This window comes from Bombina bombina, chromosome 1 (genome assembly GCF_027579735.1).
Source record: "Bombina bombina isolate aBomBom1 chromosome 1, aBomBom1.pri, whole genome shotgun sequence".
NCBI lineage: Eukaryota > Metazoa > Chordata > Amphibia > Anura > Bombinatoridae > Bombina > Bombina bombina.
In genome coordinates, this window is record NC_069499.1 from 505,599,906 (window position 1) to 505,622,996 (window position 23,091).

General features: G+C 41.4%; 1 protein-coding gene across 3 annotated transcripts in view; it reads right to left on the reverse strand.

Moving 5' to 3' along the window:
• MYO1B (myosin IB) overlaps window positions 1-23,091 on the reverse strand; it is a 482,457-nt gene that overhangs the window by 216,849 nt on the left and 242,517 nt on the right. For all 3 annotated transcript variants that reach the window (XM_053698590.1, XM_053698592.1, XM_053698591.1), the window contains exons 5-7: window positions 22,406-22,510; window positions 21,773-21,819; window positions 6,289-6,352 (exon numbers count right to left, since the gene is read on the reverse strand). In XM_053698590.1, the coding sequence (XP_053554565.1) occupies window positions 6,289-6,352; window positions 21,773-21,819; window positions 22,406-22,510 (216 nt within the window). The remainder of the gene's footprint in view (window positions 1-6,288; window positions 6,353-21,772; window positions 21,820-22,405; window positions 22,511-23,091) is intronic.

The window sequence follows — 23,091 nt, forward strand, 5'->3', positions numbered from 1 at the left end:
TATACGGCTGGCGCCTGATGATGGTGTTTCCCTGGGGGAGCACCCAGTTCATGGAGGTCAAGGAGTGCTTGTGGCAGTAGCCGTGGCCAGAGGTTTCAAGGGGATGCGGAGGGCAGTGTGGGTAGGGGCATTGATTCTTATGTGGGACGGCCGGGTAGGTCACAGGGTGGGGGGTAGGGACTGCTAGGGGCAGGTCTTGCAGAAGAAATGTTGATGATGAGCTGTGGCCTGGGGGAGGTTCTGATCCTAATAGGGGTAGGGGTACTGTTACGGTTGGAGCACCCAACCTAGATAAGGATCGCCCATTCCTGCCGTGGTGGGATAGTCAGGGGTTCACGTGTCATTTTTTTTTAGAATTGTCCACGGCAGCAGCAGCAGCATCTGCCGGGGACGGCAGGAAGCGGTGCGGCTGTTGAGGAATATCGTCCCCTGGCCGGGATTCCAGAACCAATAAGGAGAGGGTCTAGGGCTGGAGGCCTGGAGCATCATCTAGAAAGTACGGCTCGGGATCATCCGGCAGTGGACTCTTGGACAGGTGAGCGAAGTTTTCCTTTTGGGCATAATGTGTGTGGTGCAAGTGTTCAGGGTGATAATGTGTCTATTGGACTACTATTGGAGATAGTAGTAGGATTGAGGGAGTTGTTGGCCAAGTTAGACAGGGCTAGTACTTTGGGTGCTGGGGAAGGGGCTGTAACGGGGGAAGGAGTTTCTGGGGTGGCCAGGGACTCAGTGACTGGTAGTGCCGTGGTGCCTGTGGGGAGCCCTCAGGCAACTGTTCCGCTGGGGCAGGGTGAAGCCACTCCTGTGTGTAATGCGGTAGGGGCGTCTGGGAACAGTGCTGCCAAGGTGGCTGGGCCGGAGGTAAAAATGGACGATACTGCTATGGCCAGATCGTGCCTTTGCTCCATTGGCCCGCTGGGCATGCACCTGTCAATTAAATTGAGGGAAAAGATTCACAAACGTGAATTTTTTGAACTATTCTCGCTCCTGCCTTTGGAACAATCTTTTGAAGTTCCGGAGGATCCTAAGCAGGATCCGTCAAAAAAGGAGGAGGAAGAAGCGTTACAGGAAACTACCCAAAACGTTCACAAATTGGTTCCAGGCATTTGTGATCTATGCAAGTGTGTACACAGGAAAGTTTCCTGAGCAGGGGGCTGCGCTTTTTTGTTATTTGGACAAAATAGCGGCTGCCCAGAGGACTTATGGGGGTATGGCCTGGTGGTCATACGATGAACAGTTCAGGCAGAGGTTGGTGGTCAAACCAGACATGAATTGAGACAATAGGGACGATCGGCAGTGGGCAGAAAGGGATTTTGTTTCGCATTCAACGAAAAGGTTTGCAAGTGTAAAATTCGACACGAATGTTCGGGGTGTGGGGGTTCCCACCCCTCCACTTAATGTTTCCAGAGAGGCAAAGCCAGTAGTATTAGCGGGTCCTTTGAAAAAGGGGGTGTCCCCGGTGAAGCTAAGGGCAATGGAGCGGTGGCTCGTACTGTACGTTAGGGTGCGCAGTTGCCGAGAAAAGGCGGCTTTGATTTTCCACGGTTTTGAATTCGGATTCTTGATTCCTTCGGTGGGTTGCATTGAGAGTTTTCGTGGGAATTTGAAATCAGCTAGCCAGTGGCCAGGAGTGGTCAGGGAAAAAATTGCTAAGGAGGTGGTTTTGGGTCGTATGGCGGGCCCCTCCCCCCCCTACCTGGCTTGAGGGTTTCTCCCTTGGGGGTTGTCCCCAAGAAGGATGATACATCACCTATCTTTCCCAAAGGGTCGTTCAGTGAATGACAGCATTCCAGAACACATGGCATCAGTCTTGTATACCTCTTTTGATCAAGCAGTACAGCTTCTACGGGAGGCAGGGGCGCATTCGTTGCTTGCAAAGGTTGATATTGAGGCGGCCTTTCGGCTGCTCCCGGTTAACCCTAAGTCGCAGCACCTGTTGGGTTGCTTCTTTGATGGGTATTTTTATGTCGACTTACGCCTACCAATGGGCTGTTCTATCTCTTGTTCACTTTTCAAATGTTTAAGCACGTTCTTGGAGTGGACGGTTAAGAGGGTGTCCGGGTTACGGTCTGTGGTACATTACCTGGACGACTTTTTATTTGTGGGTCCGGCCGGGTCGGAGGTGTGTAGGATTTTGCGTGATGCCTTTTATGGGATAGCTGAAGAGTTTGGGGTCCCCATTGCGATGGACAAATCTGAGGGTCTGGTGACGGCTCTCAGTTTTTTGGGTAATTGATTCAGTGTGGATGGAGTGCAGGCTTCCGGGGGATAAAGTGGCTGACATGGTGAGCATGCTGGAAAGATTTTTGGCTACTCCTAAGGTGACCCTAAGAGAATTGCAGTCATTGATCGGGAGATTGAATTTTGCTTGCAGGATCATACCGATTGGTAGGGTTTTTTGCAGAAGGCTGTCGTTGGCTACGGCCCGGGTGTTGCGACCTCACCACTTTGTGAGGCTCACGAGGGAGCTAAAGGATGATTTGAGGGTGTGGATTTCGTTGTTGAGAGAATTTAATGGAGCGGCCTTGTTTCAGGAAGTCAGGAGGTCCAATGAGGACCTGGGCTTGGTCATTGATGCATCAGGCTCATGTGGGTTCGGGGCTTATTTTCTGGGTCATTGGTGTGCGACTGCATGGCCTGACCCATGGTTCGAGTCCGATCTTATTCGGAACCTGATGTTTTTGGAGTTGTTCCTGATAGTTATGGCATTTTTCGTCTGGGAAGGGGAGTTGGCGAACAAATCAGTGTTGTTTTACACTGACAATATGGGGGTAGCGGCTGCTTTGAATGGGCTTACATCGGCATCGTTGCCTGTGTTGAGATTACTGAGATTGTTAGTCCTGCATTGTTTGAGAATGAATGTTCTGGTTAGGGCAAAGCATATCCCTGGGGTATGTAATTCTATAGCCGATGCTTTGTCTCGTTTCCAGTGGCAGTGGTTTCGAGACTTGGTGCCAGAGGCCGACGCCAAGGGGCAGGAGTGTCCAGTTCACCTCTGGAGGCTTGGAACGGAGGATTGGCTGGGATAGTAAAAGAATCTTTAGCCCCAGGTACTTGGTCTGCTTATGTAAAAATTTGGCGTGACTGGGAAGCGTGGTTGTCGTTTCTAGGGGTTAGCGAGTTGGAGAGTGATTTGTGTGGTCCAGTGTTGGAATGGTTGTGGCATTTGAAGGGTGAGGGTTCGTCTGTCTTGGTAGTGGAGAAAAGGATGTCTTAAGTTGTTAGGGTTACAGGATGTAACCAAAGCTTTTTGTGTGAGGCAAGTCTTGAAAGGTTTGAAGAAGAGGGTTAGGAGTTTGGATGGGAGGAGGCCCATCACCTTTTCACTACTGCTCAGGGTTTGCAATGTATTGCAGCACGTGTGCAGGAGTAGGGTCTGTCCTGGAGGTTTGTTGGTTGATGACGTGGCGCTGTCTGACTCGAGGGTTGATATTTTGTTGAGACGGAGCAAGACTGATCAGATGGGAAAGGGTAAGACCATTGTGTTGTTTGCTAATGACGGGGAAGTTTGCCTGTGTAGGAGTTTGAGGGCATTCCTTTCATGGTGGCCTTGGGTTCCTGGCCCGATGTTTATTCATTTGGACGGGTCTTTCTTATTCCAATTCCAGTTTCGGGCTGTGTTGGCTAAGGCCCTAGGGTATTTGGGGTTGGGTACTTCTGAATTTGTCTCCCATTCATTTAGGATTGGGGCGGCTACTGAAGCATCTTTGCAGGGTCTGGGTGAAAGGGCAGTAAAACATATTGGGAGGTGAGGTTCTAATAAGTACCCTTTGTATGTCCGCCCTGATTTTAAAGTTTAGTTTTCATGGCTGGTAACCGTTATGTGTTTTTCTTTTGGTGTCCTAGGTTTGAGAAGGATATGGGTTGTTAGACATTCCTTCCTGTATTGGGCGAGGAGAGCTGCGGCTATGAAAGCTGATGGTCTACGGTTAGGTTTTCCAGCGGAATCATGGGAGGTAAAATGGTTCGGGGTAAGGGGCCTTCATTGGGAAAGGGTTTTGTTAATGGTAGTGGATTATTGTAAGCTATATCCTCACCCTGAAGTGTTGGTGGTGCATGCTGGGGGCAACGACTTAGGTTTTATGCCCCAGCCAGAAAAATCAAGAGGGATTTGGGGAGATTGCAGGATTTGTACCCTCAAATGAGGATTGTGTGGTCTGATATTGTTCCCAGGCGGGTGTGGCGGGCCGCATGGGGATTCAGTGAGGTTGGATAGGAGTAGGAGGAAAGTGAATAAGTTGATTGGATCATTTGTTCGTAAACTTAGGGGTTTGGTGGCTCATCACAATGATTTGGAAGAGGTGGGCCAGGGGGAATTTTACTTGGGTGATGGGGTCCATCTCAATGATTTTGGGCTGCAGCTATTCAATTTGGATTTGAAGGAAACATTGAGGGGGTTGGCGGGACTGGACTGAGGGTGTCAGGCCAGTCGTTGGCGGGGGGTGCTAGTTCTTTACATGGGGCAGTAAATATGGTCAAGTGAAAAAATGGGAAATTGGGGCCTTTCCAAGGGGTGAGAGAGCACGTGTAGGGTTTCTGGGGACAAGGGGTTCCCTAGAGCCAGGTGGTAAAAGATTGGAAATGACGGGCTCAACAGAGATGAAAGTTGTGTCCAGTGGAATGACGGCCATATTTATAAAGAGATGAACTAACACCCCAGTTTAGCAAAATAGGTGTAAAGGTTGGTCAGGTTATAAGTTATAAAATGGTTTGTTGTACTGGTTGTTGGTATGTTTATATGTTATTTAAAATATTTATTTAATAAAGGAGCTGCGGCCAAAAATGTTATACCAGCACGGGAGTCCTGTGTCATTAGTTATAATATAAGGTCCAAGGGTATGAGGTTACAGTTAAGAAGGTATTAAAGTGGGGGGGCAAAAATTTCCCTCCCACCCTCCCTGTTATTTAGGTTTAGATATGATTGTCACAGATAGTGGTGGGGGGTGCTAGTTCTTTACATGGGCAGTAAATATGGTCAAGTGAAAAAGAGGGAAATTGGGGCCTCTCCAAGAGGTGAGAGAGCATGTGTAGGGTTTCTGGGGACAAGGGGTTCCCTAGAGCCAGGTGGTAAAAGATTGGAAATGACTGGCTCAACAGATATGAAAGTTGTGTCCAGTGGATGAACTAACACCCCAGTTTAGAAAAATAGGTGTAAAGGTTGGTCAAGTTATAAAATGGTTTGTTGTACCAGTTGTTGGTATGTTTATATGTTATTTAAAATATTTATTTAATAAAGGAGCTGCAGCCAAAAATGTTATACCAGCACGGGAGTCCTGTGTCATTATTTATAATATAAGGTCCAAGGGGATGAGGTAACAGTTAAGAAGGTATTAAAGTGTGGGGGGGGGGGCGAAATTTGATGACTCAAGAGGTCAGGGCAACTACTGAGAACAAAAAAAAAAAAGGAAATACATAAAGAGTTCGCTTTCTTAAAAAAAAATAAAAAAAGTGTACATATTGTTTATAAATATTGGTCAGTACACTAAAAAAAGACATATCATACAGAAGTAATCATGATAAAATTCAGTCTCAAATCAACTTATACAAATCTTTAAAGTTCTTGAAAGTGTGACTAACTAAAAGCTGCTACAAATGTGAAGTAAAATTGGTTTAGCGGTTTGAGTGCAAGTCAATAAATATTGTTTTAAATAAATAAATGAAGACTTGCCTACAGCAAAACACATCAAAACAGATCTACTCCAAATTTGGAGAGAAAGCAAACATATAAAGTGTCCTCATTTGCAAGAGCACTAAGTGGCAGCACTACTAGAAGTAAATTGGTAACTTTTAAAATTGTATGCTCTGTTTTAATCACAACAGAAAATGTTCTGGGTTTCATATCCCTTTGAAATGTCTTTTGGAGTTTTAACCACATTGCTAGTACAATAATGCTATTTTTTTATTATTATTTTTCAATAGCGGCCCTTAGGACCCTTTAAAACAAAAATTGTGATATTCAATCAGATGTTTGGCTAGACAAGCAAGATGCATATAGTTACAAACCAGTTTAAAATCTATATTACTTACACACATACATATATTATATACACACACACATATAGAGAATATAAAATATAATGTACAGTTTTTCAGGAATCGTTAACTGCAGGGAGGAGTACAACATAACACGTTGTTAATGTATGTTTTTTTGGAAATATTAGAAATGGTGGTACAGTCCCTGTTTTGATTGACACATTTTGATTAAAATCTGCCAATCACAAGTATAAAATAAATTAACAAATAAAACTAAACACACAGACACACTAACTCTATAAAATGCGTACTCACAGTTGCTTATAACGCCACCAAGAGGGTCGCCTTTAAAATCAAATTCAATATCCATATATTTGCCCTAATGAAAGTAAAGAAAACAAACATTATAAAATTAAGTATTTTACAGTACAGCATGAAGCAGTTCTTTACAACACAGTAGATTTTGTATTGGGGATTGGGTCTAACAATCAAATGAAAATCTTGAAGAAAAAAAAAAAAAACCTTATTCAAAAGTGCACCGTTTATGTAACTTACAAGTGAAAACAAACCCATTCTACATTACAGGGATCTGACTGAAAGCACTGAATCTCTTAGCTATGCTCAACAACTTAGACTAAATACGCAATGCTGGCTTTAGGGATCAAATACAGAAGGCAAGGCGATTATCCTTCTCAGAGTAAGGCTTATGTAGATCTTATACTAAGCAAACACATAAGACTTCCATAGTTAGGTTAAGAAGATTTTAAAGTTAGCAGTTAAAGGGACATGAAACCCCAAAAAATTATTTCAAGATTTAGACAGAGCATACAATTTTAAACAACTTTCCAATTTACTTCTATTATTTAATTTGCTTCCTTCTCTTGTTATCCTTTGCTGTAAGGTTTATCTAGCAAAGCTCAGAAGCAGCAAAGAACCTAGGTTCTAGCTGCTGATTGGTGGCTGCATATATATACGGATTGTCAATGGCTCTCCCATGTGTTCAGTTAGAAACCAGTAGTGCATTGTTGCTCCTTCAACAAAGTATACAAAGAGAATGAAGCAAATTTGATAATAGAAGTAAACTGGAAAGTTGTTTAAAATTGTGTGTTCTACCTAAATCATGAAAGATTTTTTTTGGGTTCCATGTCCCTTTAACCTCAATGCACTGCCTGTATGAGGCTTATAGCAAACAAAAGTCATTTCTTACTGCAACCATTCTGTGCAAGTCCACAAGTCCTCAGTTGCACAGTTATTAAAGCGCACACAGTGTATACTTAACAAGCGCCTATATGTGTGCACTCTGTGACTTTTCTGACAATACTAAATAATAGTATGTGTTAGATGAGTGATCACTTCTAATGAAGATGCACTGTAACTTGCCTTTAAATCTAGCCATGCCATTCTAATTCCCCATGCTCCAGCCGCCCACTTCATAACTTTTTTCTTTCTTTTGTGTGCTAATGGTTTGAACCGCTCTCTAGCTATAAGGCACTTTTTGTAGCTAAAGAGCGGATTGGTAAACAGTACAGTTAGTATAGTTTTGAAGTGTGGGGTATTAGAATGGCACAGCTAGATTAAAAAGTAAGTTTTAGCACATCTTTATTAGAAGCGATCAATTAAAGTCCATCTAAAATATTGCTTAGATTCTGGACCTGATTTTAAAACATGTGAAGTTTGCCGTTACTATGTTTCCAATGACATGCTGTACCAGCTGCAGAGTATAAAATGTATGGAAAACGGTCTGAGCTTACCGGAAGAACAGATCTTGTTATCTCACTTTATATAAAGCACAAAAGCCCCCTTAGCTTATCTCTGAGAAAACAATAGAACATTAACATTGTAGTACCTAACTCTCCCACCTTACACTAGGTGTGTAATTTCTTCTGCTGCCCTTTGTTTAGATAACATTGTGTACCCATTGCTGCAGTATTGATATGGTTAGTACAGGTGGTGGTTTTAACAGGCAAAGTCAGCTATTTCAAAATGACAGCAGGTAACAGCTAAATGAACAGTCTACAATAGAATTTTTATTGTTTTAATAGATAAATAATCCCTTTATTACACATTCCCCAGTTTTGCACAACCTACACAGTTATACTAATATACGTTTTACCTCTGTGATTACCTTGTATGTAAGAAGCTTCTGACATCCCCCTGATCACATGACTCTGACTATTTATTATCTATTGACTTGCATTTAGCATTGTGTTGTGTAACTTTCTGTGCATGAACACAATGTTATCTATATGGCCCACATGAACTATCAAGTATTTTGTTATGAAAAGCAATTTAAAAAGCATGTGATAAGAGGCAGCCCTCAAGGCCTTAGAAATTTGCATATGAGCCTACCGATGTTAAAGGGACAGTATACTGAAAAATAGTTTTTCGATGAATGTGTTTACAATTGCTTTTTTACCATCTGCAGAGTAAAAAAAAAATATGAAAATGAGCTTAAGGTTTTTTTGTGTACATTAAAGCTCTGATTTTGTGTTTTGAAGCCACAACCTAATAAAATGGGTTGAGTTTGTAGGTATAATCAGATCTCATTACTTTATCACATTGTGTACATATACATGTTTATCTTATATCTGTCCATAAAACAATCACCAGCATTTGTAGAGAACAATGGAAAATCAACATTTTATTACCTTATCTCTGCTATATCCCACTGGGAGTGTAATTTCTTTTGCTGGCTGTGTTTACAAAGCTAATCTATAGCTTGGACCTGCGGCCACAAAATTTCGGAATAGGTGGGGATACAACATGCTAAATCAACTATTTAAAATGCCAATATAAGGGTAAAAGAGCTACATTTTTGAGCAAACTGTCCCTTTAAGTTTCAACTAAGAATTCATATTAGCAAGAGTCCATGAGGTAGTGACGTATGGGATATACATTCCATACGTCACTAGCTCATGGACTCTTGCTAATTACATGAAAGAAAACATAATTTATGTAAGAACTTACCTGATAAATTCATTTCTTTCATATTAGCAAGAGTCCATGAGCTAGTGACGTATGGAATGTATATCCCATACGTCACTAGCTCATGGACTCTTGCTAATTACATGAAAGAAATAGTGTAATTTGATTTGTATTATGCATAATAATTACCACATAATTTCCTTTCCTTCGATACAGGGAGAGTCCACAGCTGCATTCATTACAGAACCTGGCCACAGAGATGGCAAAGACACCCCAGCCAAAGGCTTAACCCCTTAACGACCAAGGACGTGCCAGGCACGTCCTCCATTGGAGGTCACTTAACGACCAAGGACGTGCCTGGCACGTCCTCTGGGGTTTGAAGCTCTGGAAGCGATCCTGATCGCTTCCAGCAGCTTCTAAGGTATTGCAGTGATGCCTCAATATTGAGGCATCACGGCAATACCTTTTTTAGCACACCGATGCAGAGAGGGCCACTCTGTGGCCCTCTCTGCATCGGCCAGCGATGGTGCCGATCGTTGATGGGTGGGAGCAGCTACAGGGAGGTGGGTGGGCGGCTCATCGCTGGCAGTCTCTTCCGGCAAACAGTCAGGAAAGATCGCGTGCGCGTTCACACGTGCCCCCGTGCGTGCACGAGCATGCGCGTGCACGCACACGTGCACGCCCACGATCTGGGCTAAAAAGTTAAAGTGGTGGGACAGGGTGGTGGGTGGCGGTTTTGGGTGGAAGAGGAGGAGGGAAATAATTTTATAAATGAGGATCTAGGAGGGGGAGGGGGTAGGGTATGCAGGGGGGCAGCTACACTACAGAAAAAAAATAAACTATATAAAAAAAACACATTTAAGTGCAAAGTGGGTACTGGCAGACAGCTGCCAGTACCCAAAATGGTGGGAAATAGTGTGGGGTGTGTTAGAGAGCTGTTTGGGGGGGGGGATCCTACAGAGCAGCATATGTAAATATGCTTTAAAAAATTTTTTTATCAAAGATAGCTTTTATTTTAGTACTGGCAGACTTTCTGCCAGTACTTAAGATGGCGGGGACAATTGTGGGGTGGGGGAGGGATGAGAGCTGTTTGAGAGGGATCATGGGGTGGGATGTGTCAGGTGGGAGGCTGATCTCTACATTAAAGCTAAAATTAACCCTTCAAGCTTCCTACAAGCTACCTAATTAACCCTGTCACTGCTGGGCATATTACAAGTGTGGTGAGCAGCGGCATTTAGTGGCCTTCTAATTACCAAAAAGCAACGCCAAAGCCATATATGTCTGCTATTTCTGAACAAAGTGGATCCCAGAACAGCATTTACAACCATTTGTACAATAATTGCACAAGCTGTTTGTAAATAATTTCAGTGAGAAACCCAAAGTTAGTGAAAAAGTTAACGATTTTTTTTATTTGATCGAATTTGGCGGTGAAATGGTGGCATGAAATATATCAAAATGGGCCCAGATCAATACTTTGGGTTGTCTACTATACTACACTAAAGCTAAAATTAACCCTACATGCTCCCTACAAGTTACCTAATTAACCCCTTCACTGCTGGGCATAACACAAGTGTGGTGCGCAGCAGCATTTAGCGTCCTTCTAATTACCAAAAAGTAATGCCACAGCCATAAATGTCTGCTATTTCTGAACAAAGGGGATCCCAGAGAAGCATTTACAACCATTTATGCCACAATTGCATAAGTTGTTTGTAAATAATTTCAGTTAGAAACCTAACATTTGTGAAAAAGTTTGTGAAAAAGTGAACAATTTTTTTTATTTGATCGAATTTGGCAGTGAAATGGTGGCTTGAAATATACCAAAATGGGCCTAGATCAATACTTTGGGTTGTCTTCTAAAAAAAAATATATACATGTCAAGGAATATTCAGAGATTCCTGAAAGATATCAGTGTTCTAATGTAACTAGTGCTAATTTTGAAAAAAAGTGGTTTTGAAATAGCAAAGTGCTACTTGTATTTATGGCCCTATAACTTGCAAAAAAAGCAAAGAACATGTAAACATTGGGTATTTCTAAACTCAGGACAAAATTTAGAAACTATTTAGCACAGTGTTTTTTGGTGGTTGTAGATATGTAACAGATTTTGGGGGTCAAAGTTAGAAAAATTGTGTTTTTTTCCATTTTTTCATTATATTTTATAATTTTTTTTATAGTAAATTATATGATATGATCAAAATAATGGTATTTTTAGAAAGTCCATTTAATGGCGAGAAAAACGGTATATAATATGTGTGGGTACAGTAAATGAGTAAGAGGAAAATTACAGCTAAACGCAAACACTGCAGAAATGTAAAAATAGCCTTAGTCCCAAACGGTCAGAAAATGGAAAAGTGCTGTGGTCACTAAGGGGTTAAATACCTCCCCCACTTCCCTCATCCCCCAGTCATTCTGCAGAGGAAACAAGGAACAGTAGGAGAAATATAAGGGTGCAAAAGGTGCCAGAAGAAAACAACTTAAATTTAGGGCCGCCCACCGGGGAGCATGGGTGGGAGCTGTGGACTCTCCCTGTATCGAAGGAAAGGAAATTATCTGGTAAGTCATAATTTATGTTTTTCTTCTAAATACAGGGGAGAATACACAGCTGCATTCATTACTTGTGGGAAATTATACCCAAGCTACAGAGGACACTGAATGCTAACAGGAGGGTACAAATAAGAGGCGGCCCAACCTGAGGGCAACCAAATTCCCAAGGCTTCCTTGAATGAAGCAACAAATAAAAGATAAGAATGTCAGGAGGACCAAGTAGCCGCCCAACAATCAGAACCATAGGATCTCATGTCATAGACCCAAAAAGATGTCACTGTACTCGAACTGAGCCATAAACCACTGAGGAGGCTCATGTCCCGCTGTGTCCTAGAACCAGCAAAAACCACTCCTCCACCAGCAAGGAGGAAGTTATCAGCCTCCAAAACCTTGCACTCCCCATAAATGACAACAAAAATGAAAAAACTGTCCATTCTGATGAAGACTGACAGAAACCTCAAGGTAAGATTCCCCAAAAAGGAAGAACCTCTTCCCATTTGGACAAGGATACAACAATCCTAGGGAGAACTAACTCGGATAGCCCTATTAGAAAAAAGACCACAATAAGGAAGAACATATTGCAAAGTGCAACACAGAAACTAAGATACGTAGAAAAAAACTACAGATGAAATAGGTCCTTGATTAATAATTCAAAAACCACCTCCTGTACAGGTACAAAGGTAACCCGATGCAACTCCTGAAGGATAAATCCAACCCCAAAAGGAGCAAGGAATTGACTTGCCGGGCAAGCTGCAAGCAGAGCCCTAGTAAAAACAACTGAACACCTGGAAGAACAATGAACCTCTGAAATTGGAGCACAAACAGAGAGCAAAAACTGCTTGCGAAAACGCATACCAGAGAAAGGAACCGCAGCTGGTAACCATCTGCAAACTTTCGCTTGCCAGGCAGCTAATCTAACCAACAGGCTATCTTTGCAGGCTGCCCCTTCGAACAATAACTAGTTAGACAAGCCCTTCAAGAGCTCATTCTAGTGGGGAAGAAGAATACCCCATGATCCAGAAGAGAGTCTGGACAAGCTAGCTCCTCTCGACAAGAAAAGAGGGAGTCCTCCACACCTAAAATAGGCGACGAGGAACCAGGTATGAGCTGAAGGAAAAGACTGAAAACCTTTCAGACAAAACCTTCTCTCGGATAAGTCCAAGTGACCCTTTGCAATACGCCCCAGAACAAAAAAGATCCCAAGCCGCAAAGCGACCCAGACTCGGTAGATCCCTACAACAAGGGAACTCTCATGGCAACAAAGCCTCTAACCGAGATTAACCTAAAATGGAGCAACAGTCTCACTGACGCCCACTCCAGATAGGATTGAGCTATCCTCGAAAAAGAGTAACATGGCCAAAAGGAAGAAGGTTAAAATAGACCTCCTTATGATTAAGAAAACTGCCACAGCAGGAATCAAACTCCAAGCCTACAGCTTGCTAGGCTGGCAACTAATCCCCTAGGCCACTTAGTCCAGCGGATCTCAACTGAGAAACTCTATCTGGTTTCGTCAGATACACATTCGAAACTTCTGGATAGTCAGGTCAAACAGATGATCGTAAGGAACATTTTTTCTGGAAGAGCATGCTCAGAGAATGGACTGCTGTCAAAAGCCATAGTGAGCCTCCGCCCACCACCAAATTCGAGACCATCCCATCTACGCAGGAGGAACTTACTAACTCAGAAATAATCCACTCACCAAGAGGTCCAGACTGGCATGGACCCAGAAGACCAAAGCTCAGAGCCAAATGCTCGACTGAAAACCCCCCAAGGATGATTGGAAGGAGAATCCTGATTCGCATACCCCAGAAAACACTCTCTCCCTGCTGACAGGGAAGAGACCAAGACAAAACTGCCCTCGGGGAACTAGGATAAAAATCCTCAACACCAGGAGATCTGGACCGAACACTGGAGAACAAGTCCCCAACAACTCTAAATAGAGTCAAGAACCTAAGCCATGTTGAAGACTCGGCCTGGGATGAATTCACACAGCACCAACTAAGGCCTGAAGGTGAATTGGAGGGCAGAACACGATGAAGTAAATTTAACTTCGTAAGCTCGATAGCAAAGAGCCTTCCTGTCTGAAAGACCAAATCGCATCCAAAGGATCTAACCTGATGTCAACACCAGAACTCAGGTCCACCTCTGAGGATGGAACCGGCAGGAAGGAAATCCCAAAAGGTCTACTAGAAGACACTGGAAAAACCAGAAATGCCAAGACTCGGGAGCCACCACAACAGCTAGAAATAGGCTACTGCCACATTAAACCCCAGATCCCAAAACTGAGGACCGAAGCGAGGTTCCCAAAGAAAAAACGGTCCCTAAGCACTGGACCTGCTTAAACAAGTATGATTGAAATGGACATCTAGCGTCAGCCGCCAGATTCGAATTATCAACCTTTGAGTTGCAAAGCCACAGAGAAAACTACCGGGCTACACTGGACTGCTTTAGACAGGAGAGATAACCTGTGCAGTAACCTCCGGTGGAAAAAACATAATTTATGTAAGAACTTACCTGATAAATTCATTTCTTTCATATTAACAAGAGTCCATGAGCTAGTGACGTATGGGATATACATTCCTACCAGGAGGGGCAAAGTTTCCCAAACCTTAAAATGCCTATAAATACACCCCTCACCACACCCACAAATCAGTTTAACGAATAGCCAAGAAGTGGGGTGATAAGAAAAAAAGTGCGAAGCATATAAAATAAGGAATTGGAATAATTGTGCTTTATACAAAAAAATCATAACCACCACAAAAAAGGGTGGGCCTCATGGACTCTTGTTAATATGAAAGAAATGAATTTATCAGGTAAGTTCTTACATAAATTATGTTTTCTTTCATGTAATTAACAAGAGTCCATGAGCTAGTGACGTATGGGATAATGAATACCCAAGATGTGGATCTTTCCACACAAGAGTCACTAGAGAGGGAGGGATAAAATAAAGACAGCCAATTCCTGCTGAAAATAATCCACACCCAAAATAAAGTTTAAAGAAAAACATAAGCAGAAGATTCAAACTGAAACCACTGCCTGAAGTACCTTTCTACCAAAAACTGCTTCAGAAGAAGAGAATACATCAAAATGGTAGAATTTAGTAAAAGTATGCAAAGAGGACCAAGTCGCTGCTTTGCAAATCTGATCAACTGAAGCTTCATTCCTAAACGCCCAGGAAGTAGAAACTGACCTAGTAGAATGAGCTGTAATCCTCTGAGGCGGAGTCTTACCCGATTTAACATAGGCAAGATGAATTAAAGATTTCAACCAGGATGCCAAAGAAATGGCAGAAGCTTTCTGGCCTTTTCTAGAACCAGAAAAGATGACAAATAGACTAGAAGTCTTTCGGAAAGATTTAGTAGCTTCAACATAATATTTCAAAGCTCTAACAACATCCAAAGAATGTAACGATTTCTCCTTAGAATTCTTAGGATTAGGACATAATGAAGGAACCACGATTTCTCTACTAATGTTGTTGGAATTCACAACCTTAGGTAAAAATTCAAAAGAAGTTCGCAACACCGCCTTATCCTGATGAAAAATCAGAAAAGGAGACTCACAAGAAAGAGCAGATAATTCAGAAACTCTTCTGGCAGAAGAGATGGCCAAAAGGAACAAAACTTTCCAAGAAAGCAATTTAATGTCCAATGAATGCATAGGTTCAAACGGAGGAGCTTGAAGAGCTCCCAGAACCAAATTCAAACTCCATGGAGGAGAAATTGACTTAATGACAGGTTTTATACGAACCAAAGCTTGTACAAAACAATGAATATCAGGAAGAATAGCAATTTTTCTGTGAAAAAGAACAGAAAGAGCAGAGATTTGTCCTTTCAAGGAACTTGCGGACAAACCCTTATCTAAACCATCCTGAAGAAATTGTAATATTCTCGGAATTCTAAAAGAATACCAAGAAAAATGATGAGTAAGACACCAAGAAATATAAGTCTTCCAGACTCTATAATATATCTCTCTAGATACAGATTTACGAGCCTGTAACATAGTATCAATCACAGAGTCAGAGAAACCTCTTTGACTAAGAATCAAGCGTTCAATCTCCATACCTTTAAATTTAAGGATTTTAGATCCGGATAGAAAAAAGGACCTTGTGACAGAAGGTCTGGTCTTAACGGAAGAGTCCATGGTTGGCAAGATGCCATCCAGACAAGATCCGCATACCAAAACCTGTGAGGCCATGCCGGAGCTATTAGCAGAACAAACGAGCATTCCCTTAGAATCTTGGAGATTACTCTTGGAAGAAGAACTAGAGGCGGAAAGATATAGGCAGGATGATACTTCCAAGGAAGTGATAATGCATCCACTGCCTCCGCCTGAGGATCCCGGGATCTGGACAGATACCTGGGAAGTTTCTTGTTTAGATGAGAGGCCATCAGATCTATCTCTGGAAGCCCCCACATTTGAACAATCTGAAGAAATACCTCTGGGTGAAGAGACCATTCGCCCGGATGCAACGTTTGGCGACTGAGATAATCCGCTTCCCAATTGTCTACACCTGGGATATGAACCGCAGAGATTAGACAGGAGCTGGATTCCGCCCAAACCAAAATTCGAGATACTTCTTTCATAGCCAGAGGACTGTGAGTCCCTCCTTGATGATTGATGTATGCCACAGTTGTGACATTGTCTGTCTGAAAACAAATGAACGATTCTCTCTTCAGAAGAGGCCAAAACTGAAGAGCTCTGAAAATTGCACGGAGTTCCAAAATATTGATCGGTAATCTCACCTCCTGAGATTCCCAAACTCCCTGTGCCGTCAGAGATCCCCACACAGCTCCCCAACCTGTGAGACTTGCATCTGTTGAAATTACAGTCCAGGTCGGAAGAACAAAAGAAGCCCCCTGAATTAAACGATGGTGATCTGTCCACCACGTTAGAGAGTGTCGAACAATCGGTTTTAAAGATATTAATTGATATCTTCGTGTAATCCCTGCACCATTGGTTCAGCATACAGAGCTGAAGAGGTCGCATGTGAAAACGAGCAAAGGGGATCGCGTCCGATGCAGCAGTCATAAGACCTAGAATTTCCATGCATAAGGCTACTGAAGGGAATGATTGAGACTGAAGGTTTCGACAAGCTGTAATCAATTTTAGACGTCTCTTGTCTGTTAAAGACAGAGTCATGGACACTGAATCTATCTGGAAACCCAGAAAGGTTACCCTTGTTTGAGGAATCAAAGAACTTTTTGGTAAATTGATCCTCCAACCATGATCTTGAAGAAACAACACAAGTCGATTCGTATGAGACTCTGCTAAATGTAAAGACTGAGCAAGTACCAAGATATCGTCCAAATAAGGAAATACCACAATACCCTGTTCTCTGATTACAGACAGAAGGGCACCGAGAATCTTTGTGAAAATTCTTGGAGCTGTAGCAAGGCCAAACGGTAGAGCCACAAATTGGTAATGCTTGTCTAGAAAAGAGAATCTCAGGAACTGAAAATGATCTGGATGAATCGGAATATGCAGATATGCATCCTGTAAATCTATTGTGGACATATAATTCCCTTGCTGAACAAAAGGCAATATAGTCCTTACAGTTACCATCTTGAACGTTGGTATCCTTACATAACGATTCAATAATTTTAGATCCAGAACTGGTCTGAAGGAATTCTCCTTCTTTGGTACAATGAAGAGATTTGAATAAAACCCCATCCCCTGTTCCGGAACTGGAACTGGCATAATTACTCCAGCCAACTCTAGATCTGAAACACAATTCAGAAATGCTTGAGCTTTCACTGGATTTACTGGGACACGGGAAAGAAAAAATCTCTTTGCAGGAGGTCTCATCTTGAAACCAATTCTGTACCCTTCTGAAACAATGTTCTGAATCCAAAGATTGTGAACAGAATTGATCCAAATTTCTTTGAAAAAACGTAACCTGCCCCCTACCAGCTGAACTGGAATGAGGGCCGTACCTTCATGTGAACTTAGAAGCAGGCTTTGCCTTTCTAGCAGGCTTGGATTTATTCCAGACTGGAGTTGGTTTCCAAACTGAAACTGCTCCTGAGGACGAAGGATCAGGCTTTTGTTCTTTGTTGAAACGAAAGGAACGAAAACGATTGTTAGCCCTGTTTTTACCTTTAGATCTTTTATCCTGTGGTAAAAAAGTTCCTTTCCCACCAGTAACAGTTGAAATAATAGAATCCAACTGAGAACCAAATAATTTGTTTCCCTGGAAAGAAATGGAAAGTAGAGTTGATTTAGAAGCCATATCAGCATTCCAAGTCTTAAGCCATAAAGCTCTTCTGGCTAAGATAGCCAGAGACATAAACCTAACATCAACTCTAATAATATCAAAAATGGCATCACAGATAAAATTATTAGCATGCTGGAGAAGAATAATAATATCATGAGAATCACGATTTGTTACTTGTTGCGCTAGAGTTTCCAACCAAAAAGTTGAAGCTGCAGCAACATCAGCCAATGATATAGCAGGTCTAAGAAGATTACCTGAACACAGATAAGCTTTTCTTAGAAAAGATTCAATTTTTCTATCTAAAGGATCCTTAAACGAGGTACCATCTGACGTAGGAATGGTAGTACGTTTAGCAAGGGTAGAAATAGCCCCATCAACTTTAGGGATTTTGTCCCAAAATTCTAACCTGTCAGGCGGAACAGGATATAATTGCTTAAAACGTTTAGAAGGAGTAAATGAATTACCCAATTTATCCCATTCTTTGGAAATTACTGCAGAAATAGCATTAGGAACAGGAAAAACTTCTGGAATAACCGCAGGAGCTTTAAAAACCTTATCCAAACGTATAGAATTAGTATCAAGAGGACTAGAATCCTCTATTTCTAAAGCAATTAGTACTTCTTTAAGTAAAGAGCGAATAAATTCCATCTTAAATAAATATGAAGATTTATCAGCATCAATCTCTGAGATAGAATCCTCTGAACCAGAAGAGTCCAAAGAATCAGAATGATGGTGTTCATTTAAAAATTCATCTGTAGAGAGAGAAGATTTAAAAGACTTTTTACGTTTACTAGAAGGAGAAATAACAGACAAAGCCTTCTTTATGGATTCAGAAACAAAATCTCTTATGTTATCAGGAACATTCTGCACCTTAGATGTTGAGGGAACTGCAACAGGCAATGGTACATTACTAAAGGAAATATTATCTGCTTTAACAAGTTTGTCATGACAATTATTACAAACAACAGCTGGAGGAATAGCTACCAAAAGTTTACAGCAGATACACTTAGCTTTGGTAGATCCAGCAGGCAGTGATTTTCCTGTAGTATCTTCTGGCTCAGATGCAACGTGAGACATCTTGCAATATGTAAGAGAAAAAACAACATATAAAGCAAAATAGATCAAATTCCTTATAAGACAGTTTCAGGAATGGGAAAGAATGCCAAATATCAAGCTTCTAGCAACCAGAAGCAAATGAAAAATGAGACTGAAATAATGTGGAGACAAAAGCGACGCCCATATTTTTTAGCGCCAAATAAGACGCCCACATTATTTGGCGCCTAAATGCTTTTGGCGCCAAAAATGACGCCACATCCGGAACGCCGACATTTTTGGCGCAAAATAACGTCAAAAAATGACGCAACTTCCGGCGACACGTATGACGCCGGAAACGGAAAAGAATTTTTGCGCCAAAAAAAGTCCGCGCCAAGAATGACGCAATAAAATGAAGCATTTTCAGCCCCCGCGAGCCTAACAGCCCACAGGGAAAAAAGTAAAATTTTTGAGGTAAGAAAAATATGATAATTCAATGCATAATCCCAAATATGAAACTGACTGTCTGAAAATAAGGAAAGTTGAACATTCTGAGTCAAGGCAAATAAATGTTTGAATACATATATTTAGAACTTTATAAATAAAGTGCCCAACCATAGCTTAGAGTGTCACAGAAAATAAGACTTACTTACCCCAGGACACTCATCTACATGTTTGTAGAAAGCCAAACCAGTACTGAAACGAGAATCAGTAGAGGTAATGGTAAATATAAGAGTATATCGTCGATCTGAAAAGGGAGGTAAGAGATGAATCTCTACGACCGATAACAGAGAACCTTATGAAATAGACCCCGTAGAAGGAGATCACTGCATTCAATAGGCAATACTCTCTTCACATCCCTCTGACATTCACTGCACGCTGAGAGGAAAACCGGGCTCCAACTTGCTGCGGAGCGCATATCAACGTAGAATCTAGCACAAACTTACTTCACCACCTCCCTTGGAGGCAAAGTTTGTAAAACTGATTTGTGGGTGTGGTGAGGGGTGTATTTATAGGCATTTTAAGGTTTGGGAAACTTTGCCCCTCCTGGTAGGAATGTATATCCCATACGTCACTAGCTCATGGACTCTTGTTAATTACATGAAAGAAAAGTCTTCCTCAGATGAAGGCGTAATGGCACTTAGGGGAACTGCATGTGTAGGATAAGATTCTAGGGATTGCACCTCACGGGACGAGGAATCCTCAGAGGAAGATGGCTCAGTGGCCTCTAACATCTCAACAATGTTAGAAGAGAACACCCTATTGTGGCATACGGAACATAATTGAGCAGGCTGGTCTAGCCGGTCCTCCTAACAACATACAGATATCAAAATCTGTATCAGAGAAATCCTCTAGAATATCAGTCACCTCCATAAATTTTAGAGTTTTAGACAAAAAACAGCTGGCACCTACACCCCCAATGGCTGGGGCACTCACCACCTCCTATGACCCAGACAGGTAGATAATTAACTCTTCTCCACAGCCACTCGGTCAGGAATCGGAAATGGAAACCAAGACGTGACTACACCCAGTCACATGGTGCCTCATGCAGGACTTCCCCTGCTAGGAAAAGCGCGCCAGCTTAATAAAACTGTGCAGCTCTATAACCTGTATGATCCGTATCAGCCTAAGAGCCTAAAATGTCTCCTTACACATACGCAGTCAAAATAACATAACAAACCTGATTAACACTGTTCAATAATCCCCCTCAGGAGATATTAACCAATGAGTTCATAAAGATAAAAGAGTCCCACTGAGACCCTGTCTTCTATCGTTAACATGTGTGTATAAAATGAAACAATCTTACCGGAATCCAAGCCGTGGAACAGCAGCACGGTTCTTCAAGTTTGACAGATAGTAGCAGCGCCTCTGACATGGACTTAAAGGGACAGTCTACACCAGAATTTTTATTTTTTTAAAAGATAGATAATCCCTTTATTACCCATTCCCCAGTTTTGCATAACCAACACAGTTATAATAATATACTTTTAACCTCTGTGATTATCTTGTATCTAAGCCTCTGCAAACTGCCCCTTTATTTCAGTTCTTTTGACAGACTTGCAGTCTAGCCAATCAGTGCCTGCTCCCAGATAACTTCACGTGCACGAGCACAGTGTTATCTATATGAAATACGTGAACTAACACCCTCTAGTGGTGAAAAACTGTTAAAACGCATTCTGAAAAGAGGTGGCCTTCAAGGTCTAAGAAATTTGCATATGAACCTCCTAGGTTAAGCTTTCAACTAAGAATACCAAGAGAACAAAGCAAAATTGGTGATAAAAGTAAATTGGAAAATTGTTTAAAATTACATGCTCTATCTGAATCATGAAAGTTTATTTTGGCCTACACAGTCCCTTTAAGTGAAGAAAGCAAGCAGCGAAACTCAAACGCGGATTGCTTATAGGAGCTGTTAATCTGAGTCTGGATGGATTTGCAGAAAGACTCTCCGTGCATCTCCAGACTCTAACTTTCATCAATGCTCTCACTGAGAAGCTGACAAGACTACTTAAAACTCCAGTTCCATTCCGAAGGGTAGGTACCCCTCATAAGGAACTACTCTGGAAAAAACCTTCCAACACTTCTCTGCCAACCTCCTGTGACGAAAGGCAAAGAATGACTGGGGGATGAGGGAAGTGGGGGAGGTATTTAAGCCTTTGGCTGGGGTGTCTTTGCCATCTCCGTGGTCAGGTTCTGTATTCCCACAAGTAATGAATGCAGCTGTGGACTCTCCCTGTATTTAGAAGGAAATTAAAGTTTAAACATCACGGTGTACTTCGTCCTCCACTGCAAACTTTTACATAGCGGAGAGCTCTCATTATTTCTATGAGAGACATTTCATTAATAGCAGTGACAGTCCCATGTTCTTTAGAATATAGGGCAAGTGTCGACATGGAAAACCATGTCTAGGCCGGCAAATTTGATTGAATTGGCCCCTTATCTTATGAGACTCAGCAGCCATGTCATTGTCTTAATAGAATAATAAAGCAGCAGGTAACAATTGAGCTGTAATCACAGAAATACATAAAAGTGAACAAGAGAGAACTGTGTTAACAAAAAATAATCAAGAGGCTCCACAAACATACTTACAAATCGTGAAGAGTTGTCATTCCTTACAGTTTTCGCATTGCCAAATGCTGTGAAAATAAATAAAATGTAAGTGCACAATAAATAGAGATAGTCACATTTATTGACCATTAGAATAAAAACTGCTGAGTGAAAAGACATCTAGATATTTAGGCGGGGTTACTCTTAGAACAAAAATCTTTATTGTAACTAATTCCAGGGTGACTAATATTTTTTTATTATAATATGGTGAAGCAGTCACTAACGGCAGCATTGGCCAAGGGACACATTAAGTTTTACTCACAGTTATGCTGCAGGCTTTAAAATAAAAATTAGATAATACTTTCAAACTTGAAAATTACATTGAAAATGAGTTACTATTAATACAGTATTCAAACTTACAGAATAAAAAAAGAGCAGTTAATGGTTTGGAAATTATTTTATCTTTGGCAGCTAATGTTCATTTTCTGCCTTATAGTGTCGAGTGCAACAACAACAAAAAAAAACAACAGCTACACAAACAAAACAGTTTTGACAGCCTAGACTTGCACTGATCTGAGCTTCCACATTTCAGTGCTTAGTAATCTATCACATTCAGGGAAAGTCTCAGAAGTCCATGACATTGTCAAACAAATAAGAAACATGAAGTAATCATACCTTCAAGGACTGGGTTTGACTGCAAAAGTTGTTCTTTCACTTGATTAACCTCAGCTCCTTTCCCACACACAGCTGCCACATAGGACATTACTAGTTTGCTGGCCTCTGAAAGAAGAAAGACGACTTGACATTAAAATAAATTAGTAAATAAAATTTAATTATTGTTTTGTGTATGTCAGAGAAGGGAAGCAGCAGAAACAGTAGACAAGCATTCCAATTAGTTGTTTACTGTGGTCTTGCATGAGAGTTTTGTTTAGCATAAAATAAGTTATAAAACATGGGGAGAGATATTTGCATATTTATTATGTTTTGTGTGCTCACAAGATCATGTCCTATTTTACTACTCAGTTGGTGCAAGGGTAGCAATAAAATCACCTTATCATTTTATATTTTCCAGAAGTCACTTTACAGTAACCAATGACTATGGTTATTACCCAGTATGGACATTTAAAAGGACAGTCTAGGCCAAAATAAACTTTCATGATTCAGATAGAGCATGTAATTTTAAACAATTTTCCAATTTACTTTTATCACCAATTTTGCTTTGTTCTCTTGGTATTCTTAGTTGAAAGCTTAACCTAGGAGGTTCATATGCTAATTTATTAGACTTTGAAGCCCACCTCTTTCAGATTGCATTTTAACAGTTTTTAACCACTAGAGGTTGTTAGTTCACGTATTTCATATAG